This window comes from Equus caballus, chromosome 14 (assembly GCF_041296265.1).
Source record: "Equus caballus isolate H_3958 breed thoroughbred chromosome 14, TB-T2T, whole genome shotgun sequence".
In the NCBI taxonomy this organism is placed as follows: domain Eukaryota; kingdom Metazoa; phylum Chordata; class Mammalia; order Perissodactyla; family Equidae; genus Equus; species Equus caballus.
Genome location: NC_091697.1, coordinates 65,018,268 through 65,045,188, shown reverse-complemented (window position 1 = coordinate 65,045,188; position 26,921 = coordinate 65,018,268). Strand labels below are relative to the sequence as shown.

Here is a 26,921-nt window from a genome sequence, read left to right as displayed (position 1 = left end):
GTGACTATGTTTGTCCAACAGAATAACAAATTAAAGAACAAAACAGTCTCTCTTTTGAAGGAGACTGCAACTCAGCTGGTCAGATGAATAATACACCTAAATGAAAGAACGAGAATATTACAAAGTATCAGCAAGGCTGAAATTGATAGACATCTGGACCCTAAGTGTGAAGAGGAAAACAGAAGTGCTCTTAGTTAAGTTTCCGTTCATGTCAGCTAGGTGCACACATCGTTCAAAAGTACACAGATTCTAGATGAAAATTACTGAGGCTGACTTGGAGTCATGGGTTTGGGAGAAATAAAGCCTTCCAACCTGACCAGTACATTTATCTTTCAAGACTGTTTTCCTACAGAAAAATTCTACCAACACTTTCCATCCAAGTTCCTTTCAGAAACAACCTTAAGGGCTAGTATAGCCAGCGGCAGTTTATGTAATGTCAACATATATAATAATAACACATCTTCTCCATTTTTTAGAAAGCCATTTTATATCTATTAATGTTTTTATATTTACTACATTCATAACCCTATTTTACAGATGAGAAAAACAAGGCCTAAAGAGTTGATGACTTGATTAAAAGTCTCTTGTCTCTACTAGGATACATTCCACGAGACTACAGCCACCCTTTACTTAGAAATGTCCTTAATCTCTGTTATTTAAGGAAAATTAATTTACTCGACCCATTTTTATCCTTCCTTCCAAGTGCTAGCAGTCCTCGGTGCCTGGAACACAGTACTGAACAAGACAGACTCCATGCTTACATGCCACGTGAGATGAGACAGATAATAACCAAGCAAGCAACTATAATTTTAGGTGCCAAGTCCTGGAAGAAAATAAAGTAGTATGTATAAAGATTTAGGACTTGATAGGAGAGAAGCTAGCCTGGGGATGGGAGTTAAGGAACGTCTTTCTGGGGAGGTACTTCTTGAGAGATGTGAGACAGCTGGCCATGCAGTCCATCTGGGAGAAGAGGCCTTTGGGCAGAGAGAAAAACGAGGCAAACGCCACAGGCAGCAAGATGGCGCTACAGAAGACATATAGAGTTCTACTTATTCAACACAGCTCCTCTTAGAAGACATACTTGAAGAACAGTCCATATTTATGGAAAATCTAGTGTGTTCCTGACCATATACGAAGTTGAAGAGATGCCATCAAAGGCCTTTAGTAAATGCCACTGGAAAAACGTAACCACAACACCTACCGCCATCCACGTGGTGAGTGTAAACAATACATTCTCTATGAACTCAGGAGGGAGACGGGAATGCAGCACACGTAAATGGGGCAGTCATTTCACGTGGGAGGTTTTCTCTTCCATTAATGTTTATCTCTTTGATCTTAAAATTCCATTGACTCTTCAAGCTGTAGTTTTAACAAACATTAATGAAAGGTGTTTTGCAGCAGCACTGACTTTTATCTGGACCACTATTAAGAGCAGAGAAACAAAGCCACCGTTCCTTTACACTGTTGTGTAAATACAGGCCTTGCTTTGAAGTTTGTAATAAATGGTCATTTTATAATCTCTAATACCTGAAATATTTTGTGGTGTACCCTCTTAGCAAAACAAATCTTAAAAAAAGACACAGCATGCTGTTTAAAGTAGATTGGTTTGTTTAAAAACTGGCTTAGATACCAGGAGACACGCACAAGAATGTTCACAGGGACAGCGTTTGAAATCGCAAAGAACTGGCCACAACCCAAAAGTCCATGGGCACAAGAATGGATAAATAATAATGGGGTATTCAAACAATCTGACAGAACAGGGAAAATGAACTAGAGCTTAATGTTGAGTGAAAATAGTAAATTAAGAAAATACACTATATAAGATTGCATTTACATGAAGTGCAAAAACCTGCAAAACAAACAATGTATTATTTAGGAAATCAGAGGGATGAAATAAAACATGGGAATAAAAAACACAAAATTCAGAACAGTGGTTTTGTAGAGAGAATGAGCAGCAGAATGGGATGAAGGAAGGGTCCCCAGGGGTTTTCAAAGGTCCTGAAACTGCCATTTTCTATTTCTTCATCTAGGTGGGAGGAAATAGACATTTTCTTTATGCCTTATGCATATGTTTCAAATAGCAATTTCCATGTATTTAACATTTAATGAAACAAGGTTTTAAAACTGACTTAGGAAGAATTTGGATCTTCTTCACCCAAAGGCTGCTCTGGCTTAGCTCACATTTGTATAGAAACGCTTTTCTAAAGTGTAAGTTTAACACCCTTTCTTCCATTTCGTCAGTATGTTGGTGACCACAGACTGAAGAAGAGGAAAACTGGAGACGCAGGGCAATTGTGAGGGAGAACAGTCTTCCTTGAGAAGCCACAGGACGAGGGAACCGGGCTCTCCTCCGACAGAACATGGAGCCCACGTGTCCTGGCCTCACTCATACACACAGGGCCGGTGAGCGTGCTGCAGCGGCCTTCGCTTACAAGGGGGCATTTTACGGGAAACCAAGGATTAATTTTCCCAAGGCTCATAGGCAAGAACTTCCAAAAAAGGGAAAAGTAAAACTATTACATATCGTGCAAATCAAAATTCATAGAACAGTGGCAGGCAGCCAACCCAACTATTTCAGGTCTGCTCTCCCATCTGCTTGGCCTGTTAACCGTCGGAAAATACAAGCAAATCGCTTCTTCTGCAACTAATTCTCAATAGGGCTCCTAAAACCCAGACTCCATGATGCAACTTTAATAAGACAGAACAGCTTATTATGATCAATAAAGCAAAGCCTTCCAGCAGTTGCAGAACCAAAAGCGGGCTCAAATGCCTCTTCGATGAACATGGAGCATGAACACCGTCCGTCGTCCCCAGCACTAAGGAAGGCCTTGGGCCAGGAAACGCTCAGAGACCAGGAAGCAGCTCTGTCCTAATTCCTCTCCACAGATGAACCCAAAGGCGTTCTCATCCTGCTAGATTTTATTAGCCCCAATATACGGTAATTAATTTACTGCAGGCTCTTAATTCATAAATGGATCAAATAAAGCCTTACATGGCTTTTGGCAGCTAACCCTCCCTAAATTATGGTGACTAGAAGTTTGTTCCAATGCTGCCCATAAGTCAGCCCCTTCAGCTTGTAAAGTTCAATTAGAGAGTTCTTAGCTTATTGTGTGTCTTAAAGCTTCAAAGAAGGCATTATTCACGCATTTTCCATTGCCAAGAAAGGAAAGCTGGCAATGAAGCAATTCCTAGAATGTTGATCCAGGCGTTACCAAGAAATTTTAAAACTTCAACTCTCAGAACCCAAAAGACTCCACTTTGGGACAAAATCTTAGTGAACTGTAAAAGACTAAAATTAATCTAATTAACTATGGAAATCTACATAATAATGAAAGTGTTGACCAAGAGTGCACAAACACAACCACCTGCTGGAGTTTCTTTTTCTATATTGCTCTTGTAAGTGCTACTGGTGGGTTCCTGTAAATGTAGCCCAAACAGGCTGTGGGCTTAACCCGGAAGCTAGAGAGGACACTTGGAATCGCCATTCCCACCACAATGGGCTGTCATCTCAGTTCTCGTGCTCATATCTAGAACTGACAGGCAAAGCCAGGGGTACGACCTGCCGAAGGTTGGACTCTGACTAGCATTTTCTGAGGCTGCACGTTAGCTGCCTGTGCTTTCTCTGTATGCTGTCTCCTTCAGGCCAGGCTAAGGACAGCTCTGCCCAGGCAAGCGGGCACGAACTTTCGCTCTGACGTTTCCCTTCCTGGCAGGTAAATGACTGCACTCTAGTTTGCATTCCCACGGGAGGCTCTGTGGTTGCCTTCAGATATGAGAAAGGATTGGTGTGTTTTCCCGAGAGTACACCATTAAGTCAGAAAAGTCCCCGTCAACAAATCTTCATGTCTGTCTGCAAAAGAAGAATCTGTGGCTGCCAGCTCTGTAAACATCCAGCCTTTCCTAATGCTTTGCAAGAGACGCAGATGAAGGAGCAGGAAAACAATTCCACTGTGAGCTACTGCCAGGGAGGCCAAGGCTCTAAATCTCCTTGAAGCTGAAAACAAATTAGCAGCTTCGCCTGCGTCAAGCCAGCCGTCTGAGAGGAGGCTTCTTTTCACGCCAGCATTACAAACTGTGCTCCTCGAAGATAACACTTTTAAGGATATAAAAATGTTTCCTTCAGCTTACTGCCTGTCACCTCATTGACCCAAGTGACAGGACAGCGCGAAACCCACACCCTCTGGGTGCCAACATGGGCCTGAGCACCATGCGGGAGAGGGCAGCAGAGAGAGGGTGGCTCAGAGGCTAACTTTCCCTTTCTCTGCACCATTCCTTCATTCAGACAACACTTATTTACTGTAGCTGTCCATGTGCTCGGCACTGGGGATACATGCGCGAACCAGACAGACATACAAGAATGCCTCAGAATAAGATACCAACGTGATATACTTACAATCATCTTTTACAGCCTGTACACTCAATAAGGATGGTGAGTACTCTATTATACTAAAGTAGAGGGATAAAAGAAGCAGCACCTTTCTAGACTGAGAAGAAAAACTTGAAAAAACAAGTAATTCCATGTGCTTTGGTAAAGTGAGCAGAGCGCTTCCAGAAACCCCCTGCCCAGGGGCCTGGTTCTACCACAGAACAGGGCCAAGGGACCTGGGTTTTAATGAAGTGTCTTCAACGCATCTGTCCTTCGGAGCAGGAAGTGCTTAAGAAGCCTGTCTCAGTTTCAGTCTTAGAGGTACAGGTGTTAAAGGGCTGGTCAACAACCAAGGGGATGAGAGTTTTGCTATAAACACTGAGAGGAATTTGTGAAAAATCAGTTTGGTGAACAACTCACGTTGCTAAGTAAAGATAAAAAAACAGAGCTAGGGCCCAAAATAATGATCTGGCCAGAACCCCTTTAGGCGAGGCAGGGAGAGCTGGGGTGAGGGAGAGTCTGTCATTCCAAAAGCTACTAAATTTCTTTTGTTTAGATGACCAGTAGTCAAACAAAAAAGGCAGTTTGCTGTTTCATTTATATGCCACTGTTTGAAGTTCCCAAACTTATAGTCTAAAAACCAAGCATAACTAAAGTCACGATTGGGAATAAAAAAAGAAAAATAGGCAAGTAAGCCATGATAATAATAAATTGAATGACTTGATCTCTCCATGGAAATAAAAGTGATTATGATGGCACATTCCAAATCAACTGAAATTATCTCAATTTCAGGTTATGAAATAAATGGTAGCTACCAAGAAAATGCAAGAAAGGAATTTAAGTCTCTTTAAGAGTCTTCTCATCTGTATAATGGGGATAATACCATAGTTACCAAAAAAGAAAAAATAAAAAACAGGAAGATTAAGACTTTTACACAATGGAGAGTGAAACCTTCACCCATTTTTTCCCTGAAATTGGCACCAAAAAAGTTGGTGGCCAGGAAATCAGAGAAGGCTTTTCTGGGGAAACTGATCAAAGCAAGAGAAATGGCATATGGAAACCCCCAGCTGGGGGACCCCTTAGAGGAATGATCCATCCAGATCTCCAGATACCATCAAAAGGTCCACCCACGCACGTGGAACTTCAAACCAGCTTCTTAACAGATCACTCCAATGCAGAGAGCCAAGGATCGTCTGGCACTTGAGGAACATCTCCAATGTGAACACAGAGGCCAAAACAAACACACAAAGGAACTTAGAGGAATTAGAAACAATGCTGAGAGAAAAGGAAGGAAGGAAGGAAGGAAGGGAGGGAGGGAGGGAGGGAGGGAGAAAGGAAGAGATGGAGGGATAGAGGGAGAGAAAGATCTTCAAGGAAATGAGACACTGCATTCATGAAACTAGGAGGCTTTTAAGGGAAGAATCCTGATGATAAAAAAAGAACTTTCGGAAATGAAAATATAAGACAGCAGATTTTTTTTTCAATGAAAATACTGAAAGATAAAGTTGAGAAAAATCTCCTCAAATCAGAAAATATATAAAAACCTATAAGCCGAGATTTAAAAACAGAAAAGATCAGAAAAGTAAAGGACTGAGACAGGAGGTTCAAGTTCTAAATAAAAGGAGCTCCAGAAAAAGAGAACAAGGAAACAGAAATTACATCCTCTCCAAAGAAATACAGCTATATAGTTCTCAACACTACAGGGCCTGAGTTTCCAACGAGAGGACCAAGCTCAGCACAACATATTAAAAGAGATTCATGCCAAAGGATGTCACTGAAATATGTCAGAATACTGGGGACAAAGAAAAGATGAAGGCTTGGAGATGGGGAGAACAAACAGGTATCAAACAAGATCTCAAATCAGGGTGGCACTGAACTTCTCAAAGACAGTGGGGAGCTGAAAACAACGGAGCAACACCTTCCAAGTCTGAGAGAAAAAGAATTTTAACCAATTCTTCATCTAGCCACTTTATCAATCAAGTATGAGGGTAGAAGGAAAACATGTTCAAACACCCAAGATTTCAAAGGTTTTACTTCCCATGAACCCTTTCTGAGGAAGCTATTGGAAGATATTATTCACCAAAATGAAGAGACAGAACCAAAAACGAAGAATACACAGATCCAGGAAATAGGGTCTTCAACATAAGAACGGAATCTTCAGGATGGTGTATAAGAAAGAGCTCAAATTTTTATAGCCCTGCATTAGGCCTAAACTATCGGTCCAGATTGAAGCAGATCAGAAGTCTCAGGAGAGACTATTCCAAAAGATAAAATGTATAAAATGCTTGATGTATTTCAACAAACTGAGAAGCAATTTATAATTCTGGCATGACGGTTTATGGTGAATCAGTGATGGGTATATAGAACACCAAGCAAATAAAAAAGTAAGACAATTATAAACTCCAGGGAGAAAGGTGGATGAAAAAAAATGTAATCATAGTACCTGGCTGTGTTGTGAATAATATATGCAGCATAGTTTAATAACATAACATCATAACACGACAACCGAACCAAAAATTACTTGTGGTTGGCAGCCTGTAAGATGGCCCCTAATAACCTCCGCTTCTTGGTATTCAAACTTTTATGTGACACCTTCCCCTCTTGAGTTTGGGTTGGACTTACGTCTAATTAAATAGAAGTAATGGGCTGTCTTTCCTAATATTAAGTTATACAAAAACTCTGGAGTCCATCTTGGGCTCAGTGTCTCTTGGATCTTGCTGGGGTAGCAGGCTACCATGTTATTTAAGATCGGCCCTATGGAGAGGCTTACGTGGCACTGCAAGGAATTAAGGCCCTCAGTCCAACAGCAGCTGAGGAATTAAAGCCTACCAACAACCATGAGAGTGAGCTTAGAAGTGGATTCTTCAGCCCCAGTCAAGTCTTCAGTTGAGTGCAGCACTGGCCACAGACTGACTGAATCTAATGAGACAACTTGAGCAAGGAGCACTCAAGGCAGCTGCTCCCAGTTTCTTGACCCCAGGAACTGTGGGGTAATACAATTTGTTGTTTTAAGGCACTATGTTTTGGAGCAATTTGTTACACAGCAATAGATAACCCATAACTATATTGGGAGAATGGGTGTAGTAAAATATCTTTGTGTTGGGGGAGGGCAGTGAGAGAGCTAAATCAGGACTTTCCATAATAAGGAGTTAATATAAAACAGCTAAAACTGAAAAAAGACACCAAGAAAGAGCCATATACACATGTGTTTGCAAAACACAAAGAAAGATACCAGCTAAAGAGTTTAGTTAATTATCTCTGGCGAGTAGGAACTGGGTGAAGGGAAAGGTGGAACAAGAAACTATCAGGGTTTTTCTTTTGTTATAGGCCTTGTAGAACTCTGTGACTTTTAAAACTATCTACACGTATAACCTGAATAAAAGTTACAAAGAAAATGAAACTTATTTACGTGTTAACTCTCATGCATCCAAAAAAGTCTCTGTTTCACCCTTGTCTTTTGGGCATTTTAAAGTGTCCTAACACAAGGTACAGATAGAGTAACTATCGAGCTAGAGCTTGGGCAGTCATTTTAGACCAGAGGCCCAAAAACCTGCTAATCGCAAACTGTTGCGATTCTACCTTTTAGGAATCTTATCAGATAATGTCTTCAGTGTGCTCATTCTTCTCTGGAGTGAATCAGAGCGTAAAATAAACGTCAACCTACTCAGACCAGACTCCACTTTACCTGCACAACTGCTAATAGTTTACAATAAATGATTTGAGTAAATAAAGAGCTCCAGAAATAGACCCAGTTTTAGAGATTCAAGTCATGCCTACCTGCTGTTCAACAGGACCTGAGACTAACCCAGAAGGTGATTTAAAGGTAATGCCATCGAGGCTGACTGTTTGCTAAGAATTTTGTTCAGAATTCTGTAAGTGTGAAATCATTCTGACGAGAACACTCTATGATCGTCACACTCCTTTGCTCCCCAAATTTCAGGGCCCTTCTAGAGATTATACTCCGAACTCTCCCATTTTACACATGAGGAAAGTGAGGCCCAGAGCCAAGGAAACACAACTAGTTGGTGAGAAAAGGAAGAGTTGGTCCTCTTGGCACTTATTCTAGGGCTTTTTTCCTAGGGTTCTTGTCTTCCCCTGTACCTGATCAAGCTTCTCCACAAGTCCAAAGGCGTTTCTCAACAACAGCAAATATTCAGCTTATGTCAAACACATTAGCTTTCATAGTGAACAAGGGTTATTTCAGCAACAGCAGAGAAGCAACAGGAACACTCTAAAAGAATTTCACTAGATCATTATATACACATATATTTTTATAACAGATGGGGACAGTGGGAGTTACCAACACTAGTTTAATAGTCACTTAGTTTTCCTTTTCTTTTCAACTTTTCTCTTCTCTTAAGACCAATACACTATAGTGACCGCAAAATTCTACCAATCACTGTTTTAATTTGGTTTTCCTCATGGTTTAGCCAACACATCTTTTCTCAAAAACACTTTGTATAATAGCAGTCACAACTGTAATATCAAGCGCTCTTGAGGATTCTGCAACAATACATTTTAAAAAATCTGCTAAATGGATAGGTATTAGAACACTGCAGCCAAAAGGATGAAGGAGAATTTTTAATAAAAATATTACAGATGCTTCTTGATTTATGCAATTGTGCCCTTCCAGAAGATCTTAATAAACAATACTTTGTATGAAATATAAAAGGCCCTTTTTGCTTAGCTATCATGGAGGATTATAAAGGCACATAGCTTCTCACGTGCTTTTTCAGTCATGTATTGTCACTCAAGATACTTTTCACTATTCAAGTAACCAAAAAACAAAAAGAAGTTCCTGTGCAATCGAAGAAAGGCTTTGGCTGCCTTCAAGCAATTTTAATGTTTTCATTTTGGGTTCTAATGAATCACATTATGCTTACCAACTGGCCTGGCACTCCTGCTATCCCTCTGTCACTTTTCATTAATGATCAGAATGAAATAAATAGGGCAAGGACACCAAACTCTGAACCATAACAAGTTGAAGCTTCCAGAATCTGTGGTGTGAAAGAACACCACAAATTTAAGCTCCTTAACAATCCCCTAATATTCCTCTGTAAACACAAGACTACTCTTTCTACCTTCCAAAATATGCAAATAATTTACACTGAATAAATGTACACAAGTTAAGGACGTGTACCCCTCGGCAGAGTATCTGTACCACCCTTGGGTAAAGTGGAAAGTCTCACTCTACTGATCAGGAGTGGTCAGGGTGGGAGGCAAATCTGGAGGAAAAACAACTTATCAACAAACCAGACCCCAGACCCCAGGGGATTGGGTTAGCTGCCCGGCCTGAATTACTCCACAGAGCAGGAGCCCAGTATAGTCCAGTCCATTTGCTTCTGAAACCTTGAAGTGAGCATATGTGGGAAAGACAACTAGATCGCTCCCAAGTCATTACTGAAGCTACTGGAACTTTGTGGCATTTGATTCTCCCTTAGACCCAGGCTTGATTTCCACCCAGGTCGTAAATTCCCAATACTTCATTTTTCTCACTTTGAGAGAGTGAGGATGGTGATACTAACACAGCCTGAAATACTTAACAGTCACACTCAACGTATGTTATGCTCTGTTGAAATTCCATACTTGGAAACATGCTACTGCAAGAAATCGCAAACTCAGGAGGACTGGTATGACTGATGATATTTATTCTTAAAAGATATTTAAGGGGCCGGCCCGGTGGCACAGTGGTTAAGTTTGCATGCTCTTCTTCAGCAGCCTGGGGTTCACAGGTTCGGATCCCAGGCATACACCTAGCACCACTCGTCAAGCCACACTGTGGTGGCACCCCACATAACATAGAGGAAGACTGGCACAGATGTTAGCACAGCAACAATCTTCCTCAAGCAAAAAGAGGAGGATTGGCAACAGATGTTAGCTCAGGGCCAATCTTCCTAACAACAACAAAAAAAGATATTTAATTCAAAAGTCAGAGATACAGTGAGACGTCCTAGAGACTGTTTACTTTAGAGATTCTCTACTAACTGACTGAGGATTTTGTCATTAATGCTCTCCTTCTGAATCAATTAAGATTAATGCACAGTCAATATAATTTTAATTAGCTCACTGCATTCTGCTTCTTTGAAAGCTGACCCACCGTTCAGTTCCCTAATCCCATTGGGTTATTTGTCCCACTATCAACTTAGAACCTAACATTTTTTTAGAACTCCCTGTGAATGTGATCATGCCTTTCAGTCACCCTACCAAGCAGAGGTCTTATGGAAGAGACCAGTTCACTATGGCACTAGTGCTTTGCAAAGAAGATTGTCACAGTTCCGGTCTATGGCCTCCTAACTTGTCTGCCCTTGAGTATTCAAACACTTAGTGAACTCAAAGAGCTTCTCACACGCTTGCTTACTGGAGCCAGCTGAGTTCCAGGTTCAGAGAGTGCCAGGCCAATGCCCCCAATCCCAATTATGATTTCTGTGCTTCCACTATGCACCCTGTATGTGTTTATTTGGACAAGAAATAATCGTCTGTGTATACTCGAGATGCTGGTAAGAAGCAACTCACTGTGAGCACTGGCTGGAACTGGCTGGCTTTTCATACTCTGGAAAAGCTACTAGGTCTTCTCACGATGCTGAGGAAAGCTGTGGAAAGCAGTCTTTGTTGGTTCTCTTTAAACAAGTTGGCCTATGCTGCTACTCAAGCGAAATAAGACACGTAAAATGTTCTCAGTCAGCTCTTTCGACTTGACTTACTTCAAAAGTTGTCTGTCAATGTGGATATCAAGAAGACATCTACATGACAACATACAAACTGTGCAGATGTACATGGGAGTCCCTGAAGAGCTGGCGAGAAACAAGCTGCCCACTGAGCCAGAAGAACATGTGGCACTGCCTCTGATGCATGGGAAGTGGTTGGCTATTTTTTTCTTGTTATGAAATATGTAGTCAAAAGTGACATTTTGGGTATTTCTGTAAAAATATTTGGTGAATATTAAGTTTAAAAACATTTCACTCTATAAGCTGAATTAAGTTCCCACATTTCAGTCAAAACCTCAAACTGACAAGCAAATTTTTTTTGTTAGCATATTTTTTAAATAATTGGTTATATTCATACACACACACATAAACAAACACAGACTTAAAACTAGGAAAGTCTGATCATTTTAGGCAGAATCTAAAAACCCGGAAAGGACACACATTCGTTTTATTAGATTGTCTGTACCTCGGTTTCTCCATAAGAATAACAGGGCTAACGACAGGAGTTTTCCACATAAATGAGAAGATGCTGATTACACGATGTTGGCAGAGAAAGGCAATGTTCCCCAGGCAAAAATGTTTAATTGTTCAGACACGCCAAATGTGTCATGTGTCACATGAAGGGAACAGGCACATTTCTAACACCCAAGAACTGAAATACTATAAAAGTATCTCAAATACATACTTGAGTCAGAAGGCTTAATTATGAAATGAATACATATGGGTGTGGTGTGTATGTAATTGCTCAACTTACTATTCTGTGATGAGCAATTATCAAATGAGCAATAAGGGTCTTGCCTACCTCACATCACTTTTTATCCACCCCCCTCTTGAGTCTCCCCACTATTACATCAGACTTTGCTAGATACTCTGCTATTGTGCCCATGAGCCTAATTCCCCCAACTTTCTTTGCTGAGAATGGCTTTTTGCAACCAATGACATGCCTTCGCCCATATTGTAGCTTATTTTCCTTTGCCTGGGAAATATTAGCCAATCTTATGTGAGAACACAAGGACTGGGGAAGGGTACATATGGGAATGCTTTGGTGGATATTACTTTTAAAAACTACCTGGATAGTTCTTCCTCCTGCAGCAGCTACACACACAAGCAGCCAAGGGAAGAGGCTGTGGGAGGAATCAGGGGGCAGCGTAGGGCTGGCTGTGCCAGAGAAGAATCTGCAAACTGCTTGAATTCGTTGTGACAAATTACATATTATCAACAAATGATGAGGTGCAAAAGTTTTCTATAAAGATCCTGCCCTTCGTCCGCCCTTATCCTGAAGGAGTAGAACCCAAAGAAAGATGTTTGCAGAGAAAGAAACATAAGTGACTTCAATTCCTCCCAGTTCAGAATGGATGCTTGACAGGCTAATTTTCTCCCCTGGGTGTTTGAATTTCTCATATCTAAAAGTCTCTTTTAACTTCTTTCACTTGGGGAAAAAAGCTGTAAGATGTCACTCTAGACACAAGCAGCAGGGAAATCTGAAGCTCTCTACCGTCCAGAGCAAACCCCTCCACCAAGGCAGGGCCTGGGCCGCAGGATCTCTCGGGAACATCATTTGCAAAGTTGCTTTCTCGGGTTGAACCATTTTGATTTTTACTACAAGGGAAAATCTCACTCCCTTTCTGTCTAGCACTGGACCCTGCATATGGGTATTGAAAGCTCTACTTTTGACTTACAACCTCATCCCTTTTGTCATCAAAATGTCAGTGGGTCCAAAGGCAAAAAGGGCCCTCTGGACCAGGGCAGTGTAAACTGGTACAACCTTTTGGGAAAGCAGTTAAGCAATGATGTGTTGGAGTGCATTAAAAAGGTTTGTGTCCTTTGACTCAGCTATTCTGTTTCTCGAAAACTGATCCTAGCATAATAAATTGCAAATTCATAAAACAATACAAAAACTCCATGCACAAAGAGATGCTAGCAGTGTGTCTGTTTAAGAAGCCGAAGGCAATGGAAATCTCTCATCAGAGGAATTTAGATTTTGTGTGTCCATTCTCTATATCAATGAAAAAGGCATCTTAGAGAGTGTTTTAGTAACATCAGAAATGCCCATTTTAAAGTTAAGATTAAAAGAAGAGAAAGCAATATTCAAAAGTGCATCTAACCAAATGATCTCAATTACATTTCTTAAAAATGCGTATTAGAAAAGCTAAGAAAGAAGTAAATCAACAAATAAAAGTGTTGCCTGAAAGTAAGATTATAGATGACTTTTTTTCCTTCTACTTTCTCGGGGTTTTTTCCTCCCAGATATCCCACAGTGGCCATGTATTCCTTTTATAAACAGAAAATAAAAACCATGTTGAGGATATGAATGATCGAAGGGAAAAAGCACAGCAAATATTTTGCTTCTCCTTCTTTTGTGGAGATGAGTCTAATAACAGCAAGGTCAGAAGCTGAAATATAATCGAATTTTACAATGGCTTAAAAAAATCAGTGACAAAGTAGCTTTCTGGAACTCTATTTTCCAGATTGTGTAGGCCAAACTTAACCTAAAAGTAACATATTCCTGACTAGAAAGCTACACTACTCAAACTTAAACAGGTACCAAGACCATACCACTCTGTTCCATGAATTTATTCAACATTCGACAAATATGTATGGTGCGCTTACTCCATGCCAAGCGCTGGGGATCCAACAGTGAACAAAACAGATGGGATTTGTGCACTTAAGAAGCTTACAGTACAGTGGGGCTGAAAGGGACGGTTTGTATACACCAACCCAGCTGAAACTGATTCAATTACTCCTGCCAAAATCAGATGCTAGAACTCTAAAGAATTTCCTATCATTCCATGCTTAAAAATAAAAACTCCAGCTATTACATCACATTTTACTCCCTCTCTCCAAAGCGCACTTAGTGAAATATGCAGAAACTTTTGAGCGGTGGTAGATAGAAATCTAGAACACCCAGTAATAGGGGTGAAGAGCAAAGGCTCTAGAAATCCACCCGCTGTGAGGTCAAGCTCACTCACCAGGTGTGCTGGTGCTCCCTTGCACAGGCGAACTCCTTTCTAAGTCTCCTTTATTAAAATATAATGGTAGTGAACTTACTGTGGATTTTATTCTGAGAATTGAAGAAAAGCATGACCGGGCGAGCATGCACAGCACAATGCCTGGCACAGAGTAAGTGCTTCACAAATCAACCTTTTCTCTTATCCATAAAATATATACTTTTACACATAAAAACAACAAAGAATAGGTAAGGACATAGATGTAAAAGTCAATGATATGGGGGGTTGGGGTAGTGGTAGTGATGCTAATGGGTACAGGGTTTCTTTCGGGGTCATGAAAATGTCCTAAAATTCATTGTGGTGATGGTTACAGAACTCTGAATACACTAAAAAAACCACTAAATTATACATTTTAAATGGGGGGATTGTATGTTATTGTGACTTATATCTCAATAAAGCTGCTATAAAAAATTGTATTTAAAAAAGTCAATGAAATACTTTCACCAGTATGCCAAAGGGGCCAACAGCTATTCTTTGCAACTAAGAAGACCATCTGCATTTTGTAATTAGGAAATCTCTCTTCAGTTCCAAACCACTATAATATTAAGACTCTTCCAAGATTTTCTAACCAACTCCTTTACAGAGAACGGATAAACGAGCACACAGGACAACACGCACACACAAATCAACAACTTCTTAAATTTTTTACTATATCTAAGTCCTCAGAAAAGCTTAGTTTAAAATGTTTTACATTCTGTATTCACATACAAGAATACGTTTAAGCTACAATACCAACCAATCAAAGGGGTAACAAAATGCTTTTACACAGTGAGTTTTAAACCGACTGCTTCACTACTTAACACCTAACGTCACCACCAAAATATATACACAAATGACACAAAAGAACAAATGTTTAGTCTAAAAACATGAAGCTGAATCCTACCTAACAACAGCTTGTTTTTCACATTGACGAGATGAAGTGACTGTCTATGTTACTGCTTTCCAGCAAAACACACAATCGCTCATCGTATCCAAATTTTGGCCACATTACTTCATCAGGAAAGCATAACACAGGTAGGTCCAAGAGTAAAGCAAAACCCAGGAAAACGGCACAGACAAGCCTTCCCTGCTCCCTTCCTTACTCGCCCCTTCATTCCACAAATCTTTATTGAGTGTCTACTATGTGAAGACGTGGTCTCCATTTTCACTTTCTGTATTTTTCTATGAAGGCGGTAACACTAGTTTCAGTAATCCTAAAAAAGAAAATATTGTGATATGAGTTTATTAGTTGTTTATAATATAGATCATTGAACCAATTTTATTAAAAAAATTTTTTTTTTTTGCCATTGTACAAAGGATAATCAGAGGTCATTAAGATGGTGTATGGCCCAGCAAATGTACGGGTTTGATTTTCTATTTGGGTTGCCTTTTGCATGTGAAAATGAGCAGCAGTGTGCACTGTGGAAGGTGCATCCTTTGAGCTGCTCTGCCACCAATATGGTGATAAATCTCAAGGAACCATCCATACTCTTAGTGACAACAACCACTGCAAGATGGCCCAGGAAGGTGAGGGGAAAGTTCATGACCAATACATAGACTGGCACTATCCAGTAGTTCTTTCAGCGCCTCAAAACCTCTGTGGAGTTCACGTGGAAGATCAAGGCTGGACCCTTTTTCTTGTTAGCACAGTGATTAAACAATGCTGCTCACCTGCCAAACTTATATCCTGGAGACTGATTTATCTCCATTTAGGACAGTACTGATAGAGAGCATGCCCATTAGCCGTCTTCAAGTTCCCCATTACTGCACAGTTATAAACATCAGCGGTATGGCAGGTAATGAAATGCAGAAGTAAAAGTGGGCATCTTACTCCTCTTGTGAGTCAAAGTTGAATTTATAAAATCACTGGGAAATATCTCAACAAACAGAAGTATTTCACTTAGTAAAGTATTGCACCAACTCTGTGCTCAGTTACTGAAAATACAAAGTAAGCTTGGACTAATATTTAACCTCTTGAATCAAACATTAAAGGAAATGTCCTATTTTCAATAATAAGATTGGTAAGTAAATGCTGCAGAATATGAATAACAGTACCATACGTTAGATTCGTCGTCAATTATATAGGATCATTTGTCTTTTTAATGAGCTAGCTTGAAACCCACAATACTTCACATTTAAACGCTATCTTCTTTATTACTCTGGAGACGCAGGAGATGCAAAAGAATTTAAGAACATCTCTGGTGGTTTAAAAGAGAATCATTTACTTCTCCAATTAATTACCTTAAAACATCAATTCCCAAGATCACTTTTCTTTCCTTGGAAAACACCAGAACATCAGGTGAAGGACCTCACATAAATGAGCATCTTCTTCTCACACTAGGAGTTGTCTTCTCAATAAAACCATACTTACTATCATAAGTTGCCATTTGTATTTCCACCCTCCCCTCTGAAAATGCCCAACATTTTCTGAGTACAGTCTTTTTTTGCTACTTTATTAACTTTCCTTAAGACTCTGGCTCTCTGAACTGTCTCAAAAATTATTTAGCAGAGAGCATACAGAAATGACGCCCACCCGAGAAATGAACAGTAAGGTCCACCCCACCGTATTACTAAATTAGGAAGAGTGGTACCAATCAGTTGTTCATTAAGCCCCTCAAAACTTCTGTGGAGATCATGGATCAAAGCTGGACCCTCTTCTTACATCAGCACAGCGATTAGACAACCCCGTTCCCCTGCCACACTACAGCATCTTGACAGACACCCCCTGTGAGGTAAACAGGGCAGGTGTCTCTGTCCATTTTATACCTGAGAAAATGAGGCACTAACACACGTGACTTCCTTAAAGGGAAAAGGTCAAGCAGCTTACAAAGGGCCAGGACATCCCCTCTTTCCCCTGAGAAGTGGTTCTCAACCTTGTTTGCACATTAGAATCCCCTGGGGAGCTTTGAAAAAACACCAATGTCAGGGGGCCAAACTAGACCAATAAATGCCTAGATGTGGTGCCTGGGCATCAGCATGTTTTAAAAGCTCTCCAGGGGATTCGAAAGCACAGAGCTGAGAACCACTGTCCTACAACCTAGATGTTTAAACGGCCATCATTAGCAAGCGCCAGTTTTCTTCCTCTCACTTCCTTTTCCTCAGTCGCTTTGCATGGCCAATAGGAGAGTGGAGGGGACCAAACAACAGAATGGCAGACTAGTGGTAAACGACAGTCGTAACCATGAACAACTGATGCAGCCCAACAAAGTCTGTCCTCGGGTAGGGCAAAAAAAGGCCAAGAAGAAACACAATTCAATAAGAATCAAAAGCAAAATACATCTTGAAAGCTAAAAAGCCATGTTCAACACATATGTATTTACACACACTGCCGTATACATCATGTTTTTTCTGCCCCCCCGAAAAGAGCAAATTTCCAAACAAGTAACTCTACATAGGCATGTGTGTCCCAAATGTCAGGAATGAAACACTAAGGAAATTCTTTCCAACATCTGCAAGTAATTTTGTACAATACATCATTGCTCTTACGCATTCACCTTAAAGAAGAAAGATCAGAGTAGAATAACTACGCATCCAAATGCAGTAATAGTTTTTCTCTCCTATTAAGCATGATCTGAAACCCACTAATTATTTCCAGAGGGAACGTCTCTCCTAACACTTTATTCCTGAGCACAATTAGGTTCTTAGGCAACCAGGACTTCATGTACTGGCAGCAACACGAAAGGGAAAGTCTGCGTTTAAAAGAACCCACCTCCAATGAGGAATTCCAAACACAAAAAACAATTAGGTATTTAGGAGGGATTTCATATTCCAGCCTTGCGGTTCCCCACCACCATCCAAGAAATCGCAAGAACACTCAATATTCCCCAAAGACTGCAAATATGAGCTCTTAAGATTTCGAGGATCTTAAAACACATACACATACACACACGCGTGGATGCACATAACAAATTAGGTTTGTGAAAACACTACCAGTTATACAATACCTTCAGAAGGAAAATAGCAGGGAAGAGATTTTATTCAACTCAATCTACAGGGCATTAGTCAAAGGCAACTGGCAGTTTCATAAGTGCCCGACTCGAAGGTCTTTGTTAGTGAAACCTCATACCAGAAAACTACAGTGGCTCACTTTCCCCTCCCCTTCTCCCCAAATCCTTCTCTTTTAACTCTGCCAAACTGGCTCCAAATGTGTTTGTTCTGTTTCTCTCTTTGTTTTTCCCGAAAGGGAAAAATTAATGGTCAAGTGGGTTTAATTTTTAAATTGGTACAAGAGCTTTAAACACACTGTACTGAGGAAAAAATGCAAATGGAATGCTCTTGAAAATGGTTGCACATTAAACACACATCTTATGACCCAGGCCTTTACTAAGACGAGTTCTTAAATTCTAGGGAGGTCAGAAGTTTAGTTTATTCAGCAAGAATAACTCTATTAACAGCTCCAGCTCCTTCTTGTCACCACAGTAAACTCCACACATTCCAAATTCTAGACAATGTGAGGCAGTTAAACGAAGGCTGGAGCTGCTGAGGGCTCCACTACTGTGCCTGAAAAGCTTCTAAAGCTATCAGTCTGTGTATGTACGGAAGACATCCACAGGGACGGAGGGATCACAGCAGCGAAGAGCAGGTATATCAAACTCAGGAGACTGATTTTTCAGAGAATAGAGTGGAACTGGAAAGGCTTTATATGTATCACTACCAAATAATAATAATACTGTAAAGCTCTTTAAGCATACACCCAGAGGATCAGAATTTCATATCAACTTTCATGTACTGCTATAGTTTTTAAATAGATTTTTTTCTAAATAATCCCATCCTTTATTAGAGGCTAAAGTTAAAGTCAAAACCCGGCAGACTTCTAAGCAAAGTGAAAAATAACCCAAGCCTCAATGCTGTTCCAGAAAGTCTGTGGTTAATTTTACAACATCTACCACCCAGTGAGGTCACACTGCAGGAACTGGGTCCTATCCCACAGTGGAATACATAAAACCATGACAAGTAATAAACTGACAAGTGCTAAGTCATAGCTAAGAAATGGAAGACAGTGCTTCATCCTAATGAGTAAATTGTCTAAATACAAGGAAATCTTACTTTCGAGTTGATGGAAATTAACCCTTACTCTTTCCAAATCTTTTTCTGTTCCTGAAACTCAGCACCTACAAACTAATTAACTGTGACCTTATTAATGTCTGGATTCCTTTCCTATACTTTTCACACCAGGACACCATTCTGAAGCCCTTCTCCACGACTTCTGCTCTAAGGAAAATCTAAGGGAAGACAAACTGTGCACAACCCAAGAGAGGCAATGAGAAAGCAGCTTGCTCCCCACATGGGACCCCTTGCACTGGAGGTGTCTCACTGGCAAGCAAGATGGGAAAATTTTAATTCCAACATCGATTCTTCCCAATGTGGTTGCCTTGTACATAAAATGGCTTCCCGGTTAAAAGCAGCAAGAGGGAGGAGCCCCTAAACCCCCAAAGTTTCTAAAGCCAAAAGTAAATTTTAACTATCACTTCCATTTAAGCCAGCAAGACAGCTCCCACATCTACTACTTGCAGTCTCTTTCTGATTCCTTCTTATATAATCAAGCCTTTATTTTTTCCTTACTAATGCTAGCTACAAAATTTTTTATCTAATTATGACATATATCCTACAAGAGTATATTAAATGTAATATGCAGAATTTAAGATTTTTCTAAGAACTATTTTTCTATCTTAAAACAGCTTGAGCTGTTTTCTGCCTTCTGACAATTATGCTCACACCTGTCACCTGATTTTCATTCTTCATTTTTATTCTCTCCTTTCATTCCCCAGTTTGTCACTATCCTTAACTATTTTCTCTCAACTACTTCTTTCCCAACAATTACCCCCAATACATTCCCCTTTCCCACCATCCACTCAGCCTATTTTGCATACATTTTACTTTCTCCTCTTTGAGTTTCACCCCTCACTTTTCCCCCCTTGATACAGAAGAACCTAAACAATGATTTTGAGTCTCAGACCCTTCTGGTTCCCTCAACCTTGCTCTTACTCCTCTCTCAAAAGACCGTGACATTGACAACTGTCATCTCCTTCATCCTTGACCAACCTAGCTTACAGGAAGAAAAATATTCTCCCATGTTCTTCATTTTCCTTTGTTCCCCTGGTGTACCCTGGGGCACGCTTCTTCATCTCTTCTACCCAATGGAGCAATGCAGCTCTCTCCTTGGTATTTAGTTTTTAACTATCTGTTGGCCTCTGTCAATGACACTGGCCATCTGAAACACGTGGCACTTGATGATTATGTGCTATGAGATGTGGCCAACTATGGTCTGGATCCGCTATCAGTATGGCATACACGTGATCTGTATATCCAGTAGTAACAATAGATTAATCCTGATCACTTCTCTTGCACCTTGTTTCTCTTGGGACTAATAGATTGCACTTGCCAGATGGCCTGCTGAGTTAAGGGGCAGGAAAGGTGCTGTGTCTGCGCCCATAGAAGAGAACTGACTGGCGCAATTGGGGCTTAAGCCTTTGACCTTGGCTTCATTAGCTCTGAGCACCAACCAGCCACAGCCACATCAAGGCCATGGCCCTCGCTAAATACAAGAACCATGGCTCAATTCACAAGACAAATATAGGCCTCAACAACGCAAAAACAACCACATCAAGACAGACAGATCAGTTGGCATACTAAGGAGAAAATGAACTTAAGATCTATCTCCCTTTCTACTGTCCATGATTTCTCTTAGGGGAAAGGCCAACCATCACCCTGCTTCTCACAGTCCTTCCATGCTAGCACCTAACGCGAGAACCACTTTGAGGGGCACCTGATGCATCCTGAATGGAAAAGCAGCCAAGGACAAAAAGACAAACAGTTCTTATTTCAACAAAAATCCAGAGAGCACAAAAACCCCTTTTCTCTCCTCTCTGAACACAACAAAGCAAATTCCCCTTACGGGTGGACATAAATACATCACGGGCAAGAGGGCATGGGGAAATACATAAAAATAAATATATAAAAATAAAAAAGTATTTACCTTCTTCTGTTTCATGCCACACGATCCCTTCCAAATTCACACTGGTCCCAGGTTCACAGGGCCCAAGACACTCTGGCTCTGTCACTACTCCAACTTCACACGTATTGACACCCACGGAACGAGTCCGAACCAAAAGCTGTTCAACCGGTGCTGCAATATTGGATGAAGATGGGGAAAAGTAGGAGGGCAGAATCTGAGGCGTGAGACTGCTGGCAATCGGCGGCGGTGGTGCTGGCACTGTAAACAGGGGGTCAACCTGAAAGACAGACAGGCTTACTGCAGTGGGGCTGCATCCCGTGAGGTTCTGCAATGCAATCTGTTTACATCACTTCTAGAATATATCACCATTCCAAATTCCATTTGCAATTATAATACGCTTTGAGTGTTTTAATGGTGCCAAAATATAAAGCAGAATAGAAATGAGCATTTTATTTTTTCATGCCAAACAAGGTAAACATTGGAGCTGTAGCTTCCTGAGTTACAGGCAGGCCTTTGATGTCCTTCTAAAAGCACCAAGAGACAACCTTTAACCTCAGTAGACGTGAATGAAATACGCTTTGCAAAATTAAGACTATTTCCCACTTGTAATGAAACCTTATTTCCAAAATTACAATACTTCTCAAAGGAGAAACTCCAGTGAACACCATATATGCATCATTGGACATTTAAGCATGGGAGATGGACTAAAATTGTTTTCAAAGTACTTTATAAACCATAATGAATTAAATCACTACTAAAATATATTAACTTACTCTGCTGAATATATAAAATACACAAACTTGATTACACACACTGAAACACATAAACTGGATATTATGAGCCTGTATTAGGCATCAACTCCTAAGTAAGTGTTCTACTGCAAAGTTTAGCAGAATTCATATAAATGAGAAAATAAATGCAAGTGCCCAATATCAAAAAATTTGAGTTTCTCCAACACACAAGTCCTTTAGTGGTTCAACCTGTAAAGATCCCTGATGAGTCTGACCTAGAGTCAGCAGCCCTCTCCCTAAATCCAGGAAACAGAAATGACAGCCAATACAAGACCTTGAGGTGCAATATCTCCTCTGAACCCCTATCTTGAGGAGAGCACCAAAAGAGTTCTTCACCACAAAAAGTTTAGGAGTCTGGCCACAAGGAAACCAAAGACTATGCATGTACTAAATAGGTAGATCACCAACCAACTCATTCATTCTTTTCAGCCTATTTTAACAACTGTTGTGAGTGTTACAGAACAGCGCTGGCCCTGCTGACAGGTTATCAAATGGGAAAGAGCCAAGCACAAAGCACGTCCGCACCAGGACTCCAGATCACCTATGTCCTCACGGTGTATAGAGACACCGCCCACACACAAGGGACGACACTGTGCATGTTTTATCAGTTGGGCTAACAAATCGTATGTGTGAAAAGGATACATAGAAGGTTGTTCTGGTAAAATGCCATCTTAGTCTGTTCATATATTCCCAGTTGACCTTTGTAAGAAATCAACACTTGGCTACAGACATAATATTATACAGTCTTTGTTGTTTAAAAAAAACACGACAAGAGCGTATTCAAGAGAAGTCACAGGAGGAAGTGTGCTCCTAGTTAAACAGCTGAAGCAGTCATCTGTGTGGGCTCCTTGTTCATATGACTGTAGGAACTATTTCTACAGTTTGCATTTCACTAAAATGATAAACTGACGTTCACTTGCTTGAGTGATCCAAGACGCAACGGAACAGCCTTCATCCAACTGCATGTTAAAGAAACTTAATTTCCTGCTCTCAAAGCTGCCATAAAACTTCCTTTGCTCCACGCTTTTTATTGTTCTGCATTCTTGATCACAGAGCCTAAGAAAGAAAAGCATTTAACAACCCCAAACCCCAGATCGGATGATTTATGCTTTCGTGTAAATGCAGCTTAATGTGGATCAAAGTTCGCACTGATAGTTCCTATTTTAAAACTGAGCTGACAAATGAAGAAAGCGGTTCTGAGGAAGGAAATTTAAAGGGGGGAAATAGCCAATGCTACCTTGTAGGCATTATTACAGATAAAAGCTTGTGTGAGGTTAGAATCACTTTCCAAAATTAAAAAAAGGGAGACCAAAGAAAATTATAAACCAGTTACTGAACTTTTTTCTGCCTGTTTCCCAACCTCCTCATTTGTATAGTTGTAAATTGACCATAATCTGCCACTATACATACAAACTGAAAACACAAAGTGGAACAATATTCTCAAAATATTCTTTGTATCTCTTGATCGACAGCCTACATTAATTACAATAGAATAAATATAGCTTCAACAGGAAAAACAAGAAAATGGAATAAAAAGAGGTGAGGAGTCTTAGAGAGCATCAATTCTCTGATTTTGGAGGTCAGGACACAATGACAATGCGTGCAACGGAATTTACAGGCATAGGGCATGTTGACACTAGGATTTTGGCCCCAACTCTGACACTAATTAGCTTGTGACTTTGGAGAGTCATTTCATCTCACTGAGGCCCATTTTCCTCAACTGGAAAATGTATTCTTTGTCCGTCTAATATTGATGACAAATCCTACCACAACAGAATTTCTAGACTAAAACTCTATTTCAACATAACTCTGCTTATGAATATATTTGCATACAGACACACACACACTCACATACTATTTGGGATAGTTATGTAATTCCAAAGATCAAATTTGGAAAGAATCTAGACGGCTTGAGGGGAGAGGCCATGGGCCTATTAGCAAGTTAACTCTGTTTATTTCCATTAACACAATCCAAAGGCGATAGAAAAAGTTTACTTGATGACATCCACAGAAGGCACCTTGGAGCCCTGTCCCCACATGTTTTAAAATGAGAAAACTAAGGTTCAGATAGTTTAACTATAAAAGGGAACTTAACTATAAATAGGCCCCAATGCGATAATAGTCTAAAACTCTTGAACTCGACAGGTAAACTTGACAGGTAATATAGTTTTAAAGGTTCAGCTCTTTGACTTACAAGTGAATTTCTTCATTCTTCCCCTCCACTGGCTTCCTCGGGGTAGCTCAAAACTGCCATTCCCATAGGTACCAGCTCATCACTACCAGCAAGAGGAGAAAAGGAAGTTTTCTCCCTTGGGATTTTAGGACTTGGAGTAGAGAACAAAGACCACCCATGTGGTCTACTGGGGGTCCCTCTTGCCCAGCAGTCACCAACGGGAGAGGGGGCTGGGGAGTTACAGCCACTCCCAGAGGTGTTCTATTTGGCAGGGATGCTACTTTTAAAAACATTCCAATTTTTTGCCAACACAAAAAGTTAAGAAAAAGCCTGAACTGCACTATCTCTTAAAATAATAATTGGATAATATCCAATGCAGGGCCCACAATCCTCATGGCTTCAACTGACAGGGCTGAGTTTCCCTTGAGCCTAGCAGTAACCTGCCCAGACGTAGGCAGCTGGGTCTGCGCTTCCAGCTTTTCCCTGAGACAATCACAGAACGCTTTAGCTAGAAGGTCATCTAGCCCAACCTCTCATTCTAGAGAAAAATGTGACCCACATTTGTGCAAGGGCAATAAGCCATCTCTAGTGGCAGCCCAGGTGAGCATCAAAGGGCAGCATCCTACAAGCAGAAAATTCACAGTAGGAGTTCAACAGACACTAGGAGACAAAAGAGACGTGCAACGAAAATAATTCAGTGTGGCCAATTCTTTCTGCCAGCTAATGCCCCCAGTGGGAGATGTTCCCCCCAAAAGGTTTCAGTTCCCTTGTGTATCTCATGGTGACTAACACAAAGCCACATGTACCATATGTAAAGCAGGATTTTAAAGGATTTTCAATAGTTATTTTTGCCTTATACAAAAGATCAACTCCACTGCACCCTGATTTCTCAGGTCACTGATCCATACAGTGAACCATAATTTCTTCAACCAATGAGGCTTGTTAAGAGAGAGGGGAGTAACAGTTCCCGCAAGGACTCCCTCCAGTGAGCAGGCAGCATACACTCCGACTTGGTAATGCTGGACCTCGGGGCTGTGTTCACAGACAGCCTTGGGTTCAAATCCTGGCCCTATCGGTACCAGCTGTGTGGAACCCTAAGCAAGTTACCTGGCTGTTCTAAGGCTCAGCATCTGGATCTAAGAAATCGGAGGAAGAATAACGATTACCCGCATGGGGTCACAGTGAGGACCCAATGAGATAATTCAAGCAAAGTGAATGCTCAACACAGTGCTTACTTAGCTCAGTAAGCACTGGTTTTGAAAAAGGTCCCCAGCCTGATATTGCAGTTCCCTAACCCTGCACGCAACCTTACAAAGCTCCTTTTTACATCCTACTATATTTAACATAAATCTATAATCCCCTCCAAATGCATGGTTAAGTGCAGTTAAAGTGTGTTAAAAGTATAAGAAAAAGGGCTTAACCCTGAGAAGTTGAGCCTGGGGAAATACCGCTCCTTTCATACACGGGCCTCTGGCGGCAGTCGACCAGCTTAATCCACCCCCACTTCATCAGAGGTCCTGATGAGCCCTACACTTCTACAAGATCTCCTTCCACTAATCTCTAGCTGCACCTCCTTTTCATGCACTGCTCGTCCAAAAGTCTCCTTTTACCGGCCTAAGCTGGATCACATATCCACCCAATAAATAATTACTACACACCTGCTGTGTGCCAGGCACTGTGCAGCCTGCTAGCAAAACAGGAGTGGGCAGGACTTGCACTAAGCAATAATCACACAAATACAGCAAAATTACAACTGTAACTGCAGAACGCCATCCAATGGGCTGTCCGTGGTGGCCTAAGCAGAAAAACCAGCAAGGAGCGGGGGACAGTGTGGCACAGGGCTCAGTCTCTGGAGGTGGTATCCAGCTTTCCCCTTAGAGTATGTAACCTCGGGCAAGTCACCTGATCTCTCTGGGACTCAGTGGCTTTATCTGTAAAATGGAAATAACACCTGGCTAATGGGACCACTACATGAGCTCATACAAACAACCTTAGTTCAGGACCCGGGACAGACTAGCACTCAATAAATAAAAGCTACTGGCATTGTCAATATTATCATCATTATTACTAATATACTTGAGACCTGAACTAAAAGGAAATCAGTTGGTGGTTTGGCCCTATAAGGCGAAATGCTAGAATTTACTACATTCAAAGGCAATGCAAGAAAGGCAGTTCATATTTATGAATAGCTTTCTGGAAGGAAGTACCCTAAAATAAGAATAATCAGATATTCCATTTTAAAAATCAACAGGGAATTATTAGTTTAATAATCCTAACAACTGGAATAAAAGATCAGAATGGAGAACTGGCCAATTTTAGCAATGGTTCCTTTGTCAAAGCTCTTTTCTGTCATCTTGATGGGACACTGATGTAACCTATTACAGCCCCAAAGAGGAAAGCAGGAAAGCAGCCATCTCCAGTGGAAAAAAAAGACCCATAAGTCTAACAGCTGGTGGTGGCAGCCTGTCAAACTGAGGAAAGTTAATGTCAAGAACAGACGCGCGGCAGTCTCTCACTGTTATTTTTGCATGATTATTCCCAGGTGTTGGTGCACGCTGAGCAGTAGCCTGGCTATTTATCACTCGAGAGAGCCTAAGAGCATGGGAGTGGGGGAGCAGGGAGGGGAGAGGGAGGCGGGGAAGGAAAGGTTATTTACACAGATAGCGGCACTTAGTGTGTGTAATCAGAGGGCTGGAAAAAAAATTCTGCAGTGAGATTCTGCAATATTTTCTCTGTTCACCTTATTTCAAGGGCTTCCTGAGTGCTGATGAGCAAGGAAGGCTCCAAAGCTGGAGAGTCGGCAGCAGCAGCTTTGCATCACTCGAGCAATGACTACGTCAGCCAGTGATGGTTTCCAGTACCCGGAAACTGACAGCACAGGAGGAAAAGTCGCCAGGGCAGGGCTAGGGGTGCTCCAGCGGGCACTCCTGCTCCCCTCACACCCA

The 26,921-nt window shown here is 41.0% G+C and overlaps 1 protein-coding gene across 4 annotated transcripts in view; it reads right to left on the bottom strand.

Moving 5' to 3' along the window:
• Positions 1 to 26,921, bottom strand: part of ZNF608 (zinc finger protein 608) — a 101,014-nt gene that overhangs the window by 35,453 nt on the left and 38,640 nt on the right. For all 4 annotated transcript variants that reach the window (XM_023617786.2, XM_005599467.4, XM_070233142.1 and 1 more), the window contains one exon: positions 21,034 to 21,289. In XM_023617786.2, the coding sequence (XP_023473554.2) occupies positions 21,034 to 21,289 (256 nt within the window). The remainder of the gene's footprint in view (positions 1 to 21,033; positions 21,290 to 26,921) is intronic.